A 13,194-nucleotide genomic window follows, 5' to 3' on the forward strand; every position below is an offset into this window, starting at 1 on the left:
GCCGTCATCCCTATGAAGCGAGCCATTGGCCCGTTGCATGGCTCGAGCACATTTGGTTTTCGTCCGGATTGAACAAACGGCGGATGAAACTACTTGATGACGACGCTTTCATTATCGCTCGTGGCCGAGAAGTTTGGATTATGGCGAAGCGAAAGGCCCGGAAATCTGGGAGGCACATGTTTGGGAGCACGCGTACGGTTCTCCCGGTACTCCGTGCCGTGGTGTGAGCGAGCGTTTGGGGCACACGACAAAGGGCCCCGAGAAACGTGCATTTTTGGAGAAACGGTCTAGTCAGATTGGATTTGGGCACCCCTAGATTGGCTGATTCGTAGTGGCTGAGCGCCGGGAGGTGAAGGCCTCCATCTCATCGCATCATTGGAACCTTGTCCTCGCGACCTGCGGTATAACCATCCCTTTCAATAAAGCAGGGAAATGGAAACTGGGCGGTCAACTGTTAGTTAAAAGGAGAAAGCAATAGCGGGATGTCAAGCGGCTTAGCGGCGAAATGCATCCTCTCGGACTCGCTCCTCCTTTGCCTGAGTCCGAGGACGGTGTTTAGGACTGGAATCGATAAAATAAAAACGATGGGGTCTCCAAGGACACGTACACTCCGCGCAGGAAATTCCCAAAGGGCGTGCAGTAATCGTGCTGTCGTCTAAGACCTGTACGACGCAAGCCGAAGGAAGCACGACCATGCCAACCAATGCCATGTCCACAGGCTAGGCAATGTTGTAACTGTTGGTGGACCAATAAGGGGCAGGTTTGACCCCTCGTGGAGATTCCTTGGTTGCTTTTCCCGCACCTGCTCCGATTTGTTCACCACATCTCCACCCCATCTCAGCATCGTCCGCCTTTGGTATACCACTCCTGCTTAGGTAGTAGTAATACCCGAGATACCAAGCAACATGACGTTAGGGTCAACAAAGCTGAGGTATACAGCCCTGACCGGATATTTCCAGCACGATGCACAGCCCACGGACCGGTCCTTCGAAGCGGTGAGCATCACGCCGGTCCCATGTACATACATGTGCACTACCTAGAGCGCCATTTGCTCACAACGCCAGATTACTTTACCGGCACTAGGCTTGATTGACCGGGGGTACGAGACTGACAAGTCATTTGACCCCCTGGGCGAGAAAAGCAGCTGGGAACGGTTCGCCCACTACCTCGACCATTTGAACGAAGCAGCGGGCGGCAAGGCCGTCTACAAGCTTCTGTACGCCGCTCGCCACGGCCAGGGCTACCACAATGTAAAGGAACGAGAAGTTGGAACAGCCGCGTGGGAGGTAAGCATTATCCTTCTGTGTTGTCCTAGGTCGAGACAGAACAGCCAACATCCTCTCCCGCGCAGTCGTACTGGGCAAAGCTAGACGGCGACGACAAGATGACCTGGGCAGACGCCCACCTGACTCACACGGGCATCGGCCAGGCCAAGGCCATGAACACTTTCTGGGAAGACGCCGCGGTCACCACAAAGCTGCCTCTCGCGCGCCGACACTACGTCAGCCCCCACGCCCGCTGTCTGGAGACCTGTGAACTAGCTTTCTCAAACCTGACACTACCGCCCGGCGGCGGCGAGGTCCCGGCTTTCAAACCGCTCATCAAAGAGCTCATCCGGGAGAGACTGGGCATCCACACGTGCGACCGCCGGCGCACACGCACCTGGATCCAAGAGAACCACCCCATCTTCGCTATTGAAGAGGGCTTCGTGGAGAAGGATGAGCTGTGGAAGCCGGATGTGAGAGAGACGCTGGCAGAGCACGCGGTCCGAGTGAAGGCGTTCTTGGATGAGGTGTTTGCTAGCGACGACGCGCCTATTATTTCGGTCACTGCCCACTCGGGGACTATTATGGCGCTGTATGAGGTCATTGGACACCCGGCGGTGAGGGTCGCGCCTGGAGCCATCATCCCGGTCTTGATCAAGGCGGAGGTTGTGGAAGGATAGGAGCACTCGTGGTAAGAGCGGAGGTTATTCAAGAAATACAACATTGTTATCTGGAGGATTCTTTGGCGGAAGACAGAAGCCCAACGTTGAGACCGTCTCAAAGAGACTCTGAAAAATATCTTTTACCTCCGCTATTGCCCCTCCGGAATCTCACACGCCGTCTCCGGGCAATACCCATGGTTACACGCATAGCTACACAACCCCTCATAGCTCTCATCCAGCCCCTCCACCGGAACCCCCGGTGTGCCCGTAACAGGTGGCTCCTCAATCTGCGGACCATACAGGCCACACACGCACGGCCCCGGCGGACAGTATCCATACATACAACAGAACCCACACAGCCCCGCATAGCCGCCGTCCCCCTCCCCCTGAACGCACACCAGGCCGGGCTCGGGCGCCGGGCGGTAGGCCGTCGTGCACACGTCGGCGGGGCAGTAGCCCCGCGAGCAGGCAAAGTCGCACAGCGGGCCAAAGTCGGCCGGCTGCCCCACCACGGCATACCCGGGCCCGTCGACCACCGGTGGGGGGGGGTTGGGGGTGTCGCTGGTGGTGCACGTGCAGGGTGATGGGCAGAAGTTGTAGTGGCAGCTGTAGTCGCACAGGCCGAGGTACCCGCCGGGTCCGGTGCCGCTGGTGCAGATGTGTGTTGGGGTGGAGGTTGGAGGGGTGGTGGTGGTGGTGGTGGTGGTGGATTCAGGGGGGATGGTTGAGGTGGTTGGGGATGAAACGGCGTGGATACTGTTGTAAAGTAAGGAGTGGTGTCAGTGAAGCTGGTCCAGTCGGAGGGCTGCTACATGTAGACATACCAATAATCGGAGCCCACTTGCAGGTTGGTGCATTCGGAGTCGATGGATGGGTTGAGGCCTGCTCGCATAATTAGCAAGCCGTCGAGTTGGAGAATTTTCAGACGGCGTATTTACCCAGCAGCTGACTCCATGCGATCTCAAAAAAGAGGCAAATAGAAGTGCAGGTATCGTCTTCCTCGACCTCATACCAGTAGCCACAGTTGGAAGAGCTCCCTGGGGGAGTTGGATTCGCAGGGTTCCTTGAGCAGCAGGGTGCTAGGTCAGACGACATTCGTCAAGGAGGGACAGAATCCAACACGTACGCAGTAGTGGTAAACACCGTCGTCTGCGGTGGGCCAACAACGTCCGGCACATAGAGGCCCGTAGAACCCGGAGGTCTGTTCAGAGGAGCAAGTCAGACTCGGCTACATGTGGTCGCTGGATTGGCGCGTCGTGGAACTTACGCAACACAAACCGAATCACCCGCCTTGGAGGACATCCCCCATGCTGAGGAAGAGGTTCCACGTCCAAAACTGGACTTCGGTAACGCCCGATGGTACTGAGGGCCGTGGAGCTTGCGAAGGCGCGTGCAGAAATCTGTTGCCCCACGATGAGGCGTGTACAGGTGACGGGCGAGCAGACTGTCTGGCCACGGAGGTCGTGACACGGAAGCTCGGGGTTTAAACGGCGCACGCCGGCGGTGGGGAAATCGTGGGCCGCGGCAAAGCTGTTGCAGTCTATCGGGGGGCTGGCGCTGTCACCCGCTGGGACTGACACAACGTTGGGGCAGTCGGTCAGGTCCCGCGGCTCCCGCTCCCCGAAATCGCTGTGAATGGCGTATAAGCAATCATCTGTGCACTGTTAAGTTGTGAAGATAAATACTTACGCTGGAAAATCAAATACTGCGTTTCTGTATGGGTTCGGGATTCTCGTAATCCCACAGTTCTTCACCATGTTTCTCCAGATTTGCTCCGGCATCTCACTGTACCCGTCTGGAATTAGAATTGCTCGTGTTCGGGAGAAGACCTCGACAGAGAAACAACTTACGTCCAAGCTGGTGCTCCCTTCGGTTCGTATTTCGTCAAGAACAATGATCTGTCCGTGGTAAGCCATCAGATGCCCTGCTTCGACTTCACGAAACCGACCATCAGGGACTATTACTCACGCAAAACACGGCTGGCACTGCATCTGAAGCGGATACTCGTCCTCGTAGATGAGATCTGGCCATCCGTGGCCGTTGTCTGTCGGCATCTCCGAGGATCGGTTGTAGTAAATGTCGTAGGCGCCAAACGCGCCACTAGCATAGTGGTAGTTCTGGTAGCTCGGCTGCATGTCTTCCCATGGCGTTGGATCGATACATTTTCCGTTCTCGTCCATAGCCCAATAGAATCCGTGGGTATCATCCCATTGGAGATGGCACTTCAGGGTCCAGGTCGGCCACTGCACAGTACCATCCATGACAAGGGCGCCAATATCCCATCTGAGGTGTCGTCAGTGCTAAATTCTAACCAGGACCGCTCCTCGCTCAAAAGAGGTATCAGCTCACGTCTTTTCCACTTCCAAGCAGAACTCAGGAGGCGATCCCTGGGTTGAGCATATCAACTTCAGTCTGTCCGAGATGGTATCACTGAGGTCAGCCAACGAGAAGAGAGTGCCGTCCATGTAAAACGTGTCTGCTGCACAGCTTGCGGCCATGTTTGTAACCAGCGTGTTTAGGTCCGCGACACATGATGGATCGCAGATGGCCGAGAGGCCGGCGAGGTCCCACCCTGGCAAAAAGTGTGTTTAGTGACCATCTTGCCCAAGGGAGTTCCCACATAAAAGAGTTTACTCACCAACAGCTGCCTCCTCGTAAATTAAAAGCTGAACAGTGTCTGGACAGTTCAAGGGCGTGTTGAAGGCTGCGTCGCACCCCAGGCTGAGGCTGTCCGTGAAGAGAGTCCGTTGGAGGCCATTGTAAAAGGTTATAGCCGCCTCGACAGAAAGGAAAAGGAACTGAAGCCAAATTATGAAGGCCATTTGTAGGGTGATAGCTGTCGAACCGGATTTGCTCCCAGTCATCTTGAGTGTCGCTTCGTCTGAGAAGGGAGACGAGCCCGGGGGCCAGCTACTCACGGGTAACTTGAATGGCCATCATCGAGGTGTCAAGGAAACAGTGTCATGGGACGCCTCTGGCAACCATGTTAGTGCCCAGCCCCTGCCAAGGGGAACTATGCAGCTCCCAGTACCCGATGGGGAGTAGAACGATGCAGGGGCCGGTAGGAGTGCAACATCACCTCGCCTCGAGAGATTCACTATCGGTTTTTTATGTGATTGTGTTGCGCCATTATTGAGCGCCATCATTAACCGCCCACACGGCCGAGTCTAGCGTCTGGGCAAGACAGCCTCGCGATACTTGGCACGCATAGTCTGGACCTACGGGCTACTCGAAAAATGGCACCAACTGCCTCTGCGCGCTTCCCATGGCCCCTCTCTACCGGCCCCCAATTGTGGGATGGGTGTGATGAGTCCCATTGACTTTGTGATGGAGTTCGCTTCTCGGCACGCACGGGCGAGGCCAAGCAGTGCACATACAAGAGGTCTGGTCATGGGGTCACTGGCTGGGTATGTTACGTCCGTGATTCCTTGACCCCGGACGGAGGACTGGAGACACAACATTGGGCGCTTCGCCTCGTCTGTTTCGGTGTCTCTTCTGTCGCATTTCACGTTCCCCCTTCCCTTTGACTAACCTAACCTTCAGCATTAGGATCCCTCACCACTGAGGACTGAAGATGCCGCTTCGCCTGCAGAGCCGCGTGGGCTTCCTGTTTTTGACTATCTTGCTCCTCTTCGACGCGGCGCTCTCCCAGCAATGCTCCGCCACGAACCACTGCGCTGTCGGTTGCTGCAGTCAGTGGGGAAGCTGTGGTTTCGGTCCTGATTTCTGCGGCGCCGGGTGCCAGAGCACATGCGATGCTGAGCCTGACTGTTCTGCCACCAAGTTGTGCGAAACCGGCTGCTGCGGTCAGTTTGGGAGCTGCGGCTTTGGCCCCGAGTTCTGCGGTACGGGTTGCCAAAGCACCTGCGACGCCGAGCCGCAGTGTTCTCCAACCAAGCCATGCGAGTCGGGCTGCTGCAATCAATGGGGCAACTGTGGGTTTGGGCCTGAGTTTTGCGGAGCTGGTTGCCAGAACAACTGCGATGCCGTGGCTGACTGCGGTGGTGAGTGGACTCAACTGCCATGGAGCCTCGATGCAGTGGCCCGCGACATGGAGGTTGACATTGACCTTGAACAACCATAGAGTATGCCGCCCCGGGGAAGAGCACATGCCCCCTCAATGTCTGCTGCAGTCCCCACGGCTTCTGCGGAACGACGGATGAATTCTGTGGCGACGGTTGCCAGAACGGTTGCAGCAACATCCCACCGGCGTAGGTTGCCCCTGTTTTTTTTCATTTCTAGCAGAAGATTCCCTTGGGCTAAATATCATGCGGATAGCTCTTGCTCAGGGGGCACTAGCGACAAGAAGACCATTGGGTACTATGAAAGCTGGTCCACCACGAGACCCTGCGATGCGTGGTACCCAGAAGATCTCAATGTCGAACTGCTGACGCACATCAACTTCGCCTTTGCCCTGGTCGGGCCCGACAACAAGATCGCCACGGCCAACGCATATGACATTGACCTGTACAGACGCACGACCAACCTGAAAGCCCGGAACCCAAGACTTAGGGTATACATTGCCGTTGGCGGGTGGGCCGCTGGCACCGCCGACTTCTCCCGCATGGCGTCCACCGCCGGCGGGCGATCAACTTTTATTTCGTCGGTTTTGGCCTTCATGAAGACGTATGGGTTTGACGGCATTGACCTGGACTGGGAGTATCCATCTGCTGATGACCGGGGCGGCGTTGCTGCCGACATGGCCAACTACGTGTCGCTGGTGAGCGAGATGCGTGCTACCTTTGGGCAGCGGTACGGCATCACGGTTGCTGTACCGAATTCCTACTGGTATCTGCGTGGCTTCGACGTTGCTGGGATGATCGAGCATATTGATTGGTTTAACGTAATGAGTTATGATATTCACGGCACATGGGATGGAAACTCGAAGTGGACACAGCCATTGGCGCTGCCACACAGCAATATCTCTGGTAAGCATCACGATTCATGAAATATCAAGGCATATCCAAGCTGACATAGGGCACCATCTTATTAGAGATTAGGGACGGCCTGAATTTGCTCTGGAGAAACAACGTCCCCCGGCATAAGGTCGTTCTCGGCCTCGCCTTCTATGGGAGATCCTTCACGCTGAAGAGCGCAAGCTGCAACACTCCTGGTTGCGAGTTCCGGAGTGGCGCAGAGCCAGGGCCCTGCACGGGAACCTCGGGCGTGCTCTCCAACAACGAGATTTTTTCTATCATTCAGGAAAAGGGGCTGACACCCGTTTTCGACCAAGAAGCGGGCGTTAAGTACATTAACTGGGACGGCGATCAATGGTATGCCCTGCCAATATCCAATTTGCTTCTGATATCGATCTTTGACCGGATGATCTAGGGTATCATATGATGATTGGGAAACGTTTGCCCTGAAGAAGGCCTTTGCTAACAGCGAGTGTCTTGGAGGGACCATGATCTGGGCATTGGACCTCGATGCATTTGACCACCGGTCTCTGTGGGGAGTAGGAGGCTCCTTTGAGGGATACGGAGCCGCCTACAAGGAAGGGGGTGCCGTGGGAGGGCCTCCGCCATCCAAAGGCCTGATTCAGGCAAATAACCTGGCTAAAAAGGCAGACAACCAACAGACTATCATTGGGTTGGTATGTAGATCAGCCTTAGGCCGCCAACTATGCCAATTTGCTAACAAGGGACACCAGCTGGTGTTCTGGACCGAGTGTAGCAAGGATCCAAAGTGCCCCGTGGGCTTCAAGGAACTCACCAGGAGCGCAAACATGGTGCGTATTAGCTCCCCAGCAAACTCAATCATCACGTAGCGGGCTTTTCGCAACTAACGTCGGCGGCGTATCAAAGATCTCGGGCGCCATTCGTAACACGTGCGATCCGGGCAAGTTCAGAATCATGTGCATTGAAGACAACGTCGATCCTCACGGCTGCATCTGGTATGGTATGCCTCCATCATGCAACAGCCAGTGCCCTGCGGGATCCATCCTGCTCTTCAAGGGCTCGGACTGGATCAATGGTTTCGCCCGAGTATGGGGCTGGTCCAGCGGCCTCACATGTCGAAACAGTTACAGCTTTGTGAGAAGCCCATATCTGCCCCCCTTGCTCAAACCCAGCCGAACAACAACTGACACATCCGGCAGTGCTGCGAGAGAATTGACATCGCACCCAACGAGCTTGGGCAATGCGAGCTCAATGGCAATATCAGCCCTTACTTTGGTGCCCCCGGCGGTGGCTACTCGGGAGACAGCCATATTGCGCGGAGAAGGGTGGCACAGCTTCAGGAATTGCATCCCGCGCCGCTCCCCTCGGGCTACGTGAGCCCGGAGGAGTGTCAGTACCAGAGAGGCTCGCTGCAAGTCATGGGCAGTCCGCTAAATGGCGGCTCTTGGATCTACCAGCTCCCGGGCCAGTGGATCAACAACCCCGGCGGAAACGGCCTGCCTGCGCTGTTCGTGCCCCATGGAAAGCCCGGCCCCGGCGGCCTGAATCTGCCACCGCAGCAAGTGGGCGCGAACTGCGTGACCATCACCCAGACATTCGACACGACGCGATACTACGCAGTGGAGACCAAGGTCTGCGACGGCAACAACTACCAGCAGGCATGTTACCATATGCAGTCCGTCATGACCCACAGCCTCGGCCTGGCTCCTGGCGCAACCATCACGCTCACCTGTCCGGCGACGAGGTGGGCGGGCAACAGGCGATGGGCTCCCGGGCTGTGGGACGCCATGCACCACCGCGCCTGGCTTTCCTGGATTCCCCGGCTGCCAGCGAACCAAGGCCTCTGGTGCGAGCGAGACGAGTTTCCATACTTTGCCTTCATCGGCGAGCCGGGGTTCAGCTGGCAGTACATCCGCCTCATCCCCAAAACCCACAACGCCGGGGCCGGGCAGCTCGCCAACGGCTTCTGCCCCATGTTTGCCGAGACGACCATCGAGACGACCATCAACACTCTCAACGGCAGAAACGGGCAGCTGACGTGCTGGGAAACGGTGGACCGAACGACCAGCCTGAAGCGCATGTTTGTCGAGAACATCAACATCCCGGACCACAACGGCAACCAGGGGCTGGCGCTGAACCCGTGCCTCCCGACCATTACCAACGACCCGGGATACGCGCTGTACACCGACGACCGCTACTACGCCCGGAACGGCCTCGGCTATCCACCGTACTGGTGGGCGCCGGCACCCAGTCTGACCGTAGGCCACGTCAAGCCCGTGCCCAACGCAGGCTTCATCGACGGGTTCGGGAAGCGCGACGGCGACAATCTGATCGAGTTCCCGGCCGACCAGGAACAACCGCCCGCCGGCGCGCCCCCGATCCGCAACCCGCTGGGATTACGCCCATTTCCACCTGTGGGGGGCAACAGAAAGAAGCGCTCCGCAAACCACCAGGGAAACGACAACGACAACAGCTTCAAAAACGACGAGTTCAACCTCCCCGAGCACTCCTACCTAGCCGTCGTGCTCGAGCTCGCGCGGCGGGCCGCGACGGACCACACGCCAGATTGGCGGGCGGCGGCGCTGGGGTTCGGCATCAGCGACGGCAACCGCACGCGGGCGCCGACGCGCGCCGAGCTCCTACAACAATTCGGGGTGCTGCGGTGCGCGTCCGAAAACTGCGAGCGCGAGCTGGACGCCGTCGGCCGCGACGAGCGTGGCAACTACAAGCTGCGGAGCGGGCCTGTTGCGTATGAGACCGTGACGGGAGCGGCGACGGCGGCTGAGACGGGGGGTCCGGCGCAACAGGCCGCGGCGAGCCTATGTGCTACGGCTACGGTGGCTGCGTCGACGGAGAGTGGTGGCGGCGCGGCGGAGACTAGGGCGGGTCGTCCCGGAAGAGGGAGAGGCCGCCATGATCGCCGGGCGTATGATGAGTATTATCAGCCTCATGCCCCTACTCATGCGCCGGTGGTCACCTTTGAGAATAGGGGGTGAACGCTTTAGGGTGGAGGGGGGGTTTATATTTTACTTGGCTCAGGGGAAGGAACACTCGTTCGAGATACGTTAGGATGTAGCTCAGTCATGAGAAATGGTAGATGAAATGGTAGGAGTCGAGAAGTTATAGTAGGTAGCTGTCGTCTCCAGCGCACCTCACTATGCCGAGATACGATGCAAGACGGGTCAGACGTTGTCCGTGGGCCTAGGTAGGTAGGGTGATAAACTGCATCACGGTCAGTGCTGTAAGACGACGAAACGTTATGACACCACCAACGCCCGATTCGGGAACGAGTCGGGTTCCGGGCCACCTGCATTACTATTCGGCGAACCAGTATATCCCCGAGGCCTGCTCCCTCTCCTCGTACCCAAACCACCTTCTCCTGCCGCTTCTGCCGAGCCCTAATCGACGGAACCACGATGACTGAATATCACGCACATCCATCCTCATCCAGCCGTGGTACTCATCATTCTCGTCCAACCCGTAGCCCACCTCCAGGCCACCCATATAATCCGTCTCTAAAAGCCACACCCAAACCCCTACGCCAGTACCAAGGAACTGGCGCTTCTCCTCGAGGTCGACGGTACACCGTAGCGGCGGCAGCTCCTCGGGTAGCGTAGCTAGCGACGCAACACTCTCGGAATCAAGGACCAGACAAATACAAAAACGTGGATTGTTCTCGGGGTCCCAACCGGCCTCCACACTTGCCACCCACCGACTAAAGTAGTCGCCCAAGGCCGGGAACCTCGCATCATCAGCGCCGCCGTTCAAATGAGCTTGCCCCTCCTCATTCCTAACTACCTCAATATAAAACCGACGAAATAGCTCCTAGTTAGGGTTGTCGTAATCGACCCGGTACTGCCCACACAGCGCACCAAACGCCGAGAAGCGGCCAGTGTAATTGTCCCACCAGTAGACTTGGCTCTTGAGGCCCCTAATGAACTGGTTCAGCGCGCCCAGGCTGCCGGTGGCGCTAGTGTCTTTGAGCGGGGGGTCTTGTCCTAGAGGTGTTGGCAGATGGGCCCGAAGGCGGGCGGCGGCGTGCTTGTCGGACTCGTCATTTTATTAAAGGGGGGGATTATAGGAAATGTCAATGGGAGCGGGGAGCTTTTGGTAGATGACTGGAGTTGTCTGTAATGAAACAACCCGGGTTTAGCAAAGTTCTTCCACAGAACTCGAACGGTTTATTCGTATGGCCTATAGAAATGATGTTTTGACCAATATTATGCAGGCCAAGCAGTGGAGTCGGTTCAAAATCAGTGGCTGGGCCAGGCCTTTAGCCCTTTGGACCCCGACTGTCCCAAGGTCTGGTGCCACCCATGGGCCATAACCTGCAAGCAAAGGTCCAGTCTGCTCTCCGTTATTACCCTCCAACCGCCCCCGATCATCTCCATTCACCCACTTCACTACAGTAACCCTTCAACCAATGGACCAGATCCCAGTCGTGTCCCCGTTTAGGGGCCACATCACAGCTCCTCCCCCCGCAGACTCACCCCTCGCCTACAACGAAGATGTGATCGTCAACCTGGTGATACAAATCCTCACAATGCTCATTTCCATCGGACACATCAAGGCCGAGCGCATCCTGTTCGCCCCACCCGGCGGCCACACCGACATTGACGAAGCCGTCTGCGCCGAGCTAAACCTCGCCCCGCGCGTTGTGTCGCTTTTGAAACGGCTGCCGTACTGGACCAGCAGCGAATTCGTCGAGTGGGCCCAGGTCCGGCCGGACTCGTATTTGCCCAACTATCGGGACCCTGAGCACCTCCGTCTCGGCCGTCGCGTGTGTGGACTGCCCATTGGTATCAACCCGGACGCTGGGCTAGTTAACACGCAGCTTCGGCCGGGAGAGGTGATTTTGTTGTTTGAGCGAGAGGAGGGAGAGACGTGGATTTTGGACACTGAAGCGAGTGAGTATTGTCGAATTGCCCTGGCTGAATGACGCTGATGGAGGCAAAGACACCATCCGACGCAGCGATAATAGCGCAGTCGTCCTCGACCACATCCGCCAGGAATTTCCCGACTATGTGCCCGAGTTTCCCGAGGAGCCGAACCATTACCGCAACCGTGTCGCGCTGCATGCACCCACCGTTCTGGCCGACTATATTGACGACCTGCGACGTCTCGACTTCATGCCCACCGGAGGTCTTGGTACCGGCGAAGCAACCGTTGTATCGACGGGCTGGGAGCCGGGTATGGCCGTAGTGAGGGACGCGCTACTGCAGCGGTATGGTTGGCCCGATGAGTTCCGCGCCGAAGAGTGGAGGCAGGAGGGACGCGCCATCTATGACACGGCAAGGCAAGGAGTGAGCTGGGGCCCGGGAGGGTTTGGACTGCCGTTGAACGAGATGCAAGTCCCCGGTTTGCATCCGGATGTGATTCAGTACTTACAGAGGAGAGGCGCGTAGGTACCTAACCTAGACAGAAGAACCTATATACCTACCCTGACCCTTTGCTGCCCGACATCAGATCGGGAGAGAATAAACGTCAGAGATTGATGATTCGGGGGTTGAAATGGCCGTCCTTACGGCCGCCAAGCGGTTGCTGCAGGCCCGTGGCACAACCGAAGTCGAGCGAAGCTACCGGAATTCAGCTTCTGCCGAGCTTCTCCGATCTCGCGTCAGCAGATTCCATTTGACTAAGGCTACACCGGTAGCGGCGCACTGGGAAATCGACGTGTCTCACCTTCTTGTCATATTCACAAGTCGCAACGGCCGAGGACTGTTTCCACACGCCAGGGTCAACAGAATCTGTGTCGTGTTGACTTGTCCACGGAGGTCACGCTTCTGCTACAACTACACCCAACCAAACTCGCCTAAACCCCTCACCCACATCCTGCAATCAACCATGGCCAAACCCTGCATCCTCTTCCTCCACGGCTCCGGCACAAACGCCGACATCTTCCGCCTCCGTGCGTAACCCCCCTATTTCCCTTTTCCCAGCTCTCCCACCACTCCCCTCCCACTCAAAACTCATCAGACCGACCCAACCAAGCCCCTATCTTCAACGCTCATCTATCCACCCATCTACCCACCCACCAAACACCCCAGTCCCCACCCCACCCTCCTTAGAAACATCTACCCACTAACGCTTGCCCTCCCCCTAACACAGAAAACGCGCACACTCGCCGCTCCTCCTGCTATCACGTTTCACACTCCCTCTACCCCTCACGCACCCCACGCCAGGGAGCCCGGCCCCCAGGGGTGCCTGCCCGATCATCTACGGACTCGACCCCTTCAGCAACGTGGAAAGAACGATAGTCTCAGCTGGCGCTTCGAGGACGCATAATCGGTCATTGGAGGACGGTCACCAGCGGCCTCGGCGACGGCTGTTTGTCGATTGTCGTAGAAGCATGGCTGCTGGAAGGTAAGG

At 57.4% G+C, this 13,194-nt stretch overlaps 5 protein-coding genes across 5 annotated transcripts; 4 read left to right on the forward strand and 1 right to left on the reverse strand.

The window, feature by feature from the left end:
* Positions 1–905: 905 nt before the first annotated feature.
* CHGG_03484 (uncharacterized protein) lies at positions 906–1,945 on the forward strand (the record flags this gene model as incomplete). Its single annotated transcript, XM_001229999.1, has 3 exons — positions 906–1,017; positions 1,084–1,250; positions 1,316–1,945. 3 exons carry the CDS (start codon positions 906–908, stop codon positions 1,943–1,945), a joined length of 909 nt encoding a protein of 302 aa, XP_001230000.1.
* A 131-nt stretch (positions 1,946–2,076) lies between these two features.
* CHGG_03485 (uncharacterized protein) lies at positions 2,077–4,791 on the reverse strand (the record flags this gene model as incomplete). Its single annotated transcript, XM_001230000.1, has 8 exons — positions 2,077–2,683; positions 2,752–2,809; positions 3,195–3,556; positions 3,617–3,712; positions 3,778–3,825; positions 3,896–4,210; positions 4,277–4,499; positions 4,566–4,791. 8 exons carry the CDS (start codon positions 4,789–4,791, stop codon positions 2,077–2,079), a joined length of 1,935 nt encoding a protein of 644 aa, XP_001230001.1.
* A 710-nt stretch (positions 4,792–5,501) lies between these two features.
* Positions 5,502–9,821, forward strand: CHGG_03486 (uncharacterized protein; the record flags this gene model as incomplete). Its single annotated transcript, XM_001230001.1, has 7 exons — positions 5,502–5,931; positions 6,012–6,138; positions 6,206–6,855; positions 6,921–7,200; positions 7,259–7,524; positions 7,667–7,959; positions 8,025–9,821. The coding sequence occupies 7 exons, from the start codon at positions 5,502–5,504 to the stop codon at positions 9,819–9,821; spliced, it is 3,843 nt and encodes a 1,280-aa protein (XP_001230002.1).
* A 1,427-nt stretch (positions 9,822–11,248) lies between these two features.
* Positions 11,249–12,230, forward strand: CHGG_03487 (uncharacterized protein; the record flags this gene model as incomplete). Its single annotated transcript, XM_001230002.1, has 2 exons — positions 11,249–11,624; positions 11,776–12,230. The coding sequence occupies 2 exons, from the start codon at positions 11,249–11,251 to the stop codon at positions 12,228–12,230; spliced, it is 831 nt and encodes a 276-aa protein (XP_001230003.1).
* Positions 12,231–12,669: 439 nt separating this feature from the next.
* Positions 12,670–13,082, forward strand: CHGG_03488 (uncharacterized protein; the record flags this gene model as incomplete). The annotated part of the gene is made up of 2 exons (XM_001230003.1): positions 12,670–12,733; positions 12,934–13,082. The coding sequence occupies 2 exons, from the start codon at positions 12,670–12,672 to the stop codon at positions 13,080–13,082; spliced, it is 213 nt and encodes a 70-aa protein (XP_001230004.1).
* Between the last annotated feature and the right edge of the window lie 112 nt (positions 13,083–13,194).

Source organism: Chaetomium globosum, genomic scaffold (assembly GCF_000143365.1).
Source record: "Chaetomium globosum CBS 148.51 scaffold_2 genomic scaffold, whole genome shotgun sequence".
In the NCBI taxonomy this organism is placed as follows: Eukaryota; Fungi; Ascomycota; class Sordariomycetes; order Sordariales; family Chaetomiaceae; genus Chaetomium; species Chaetomium globosum.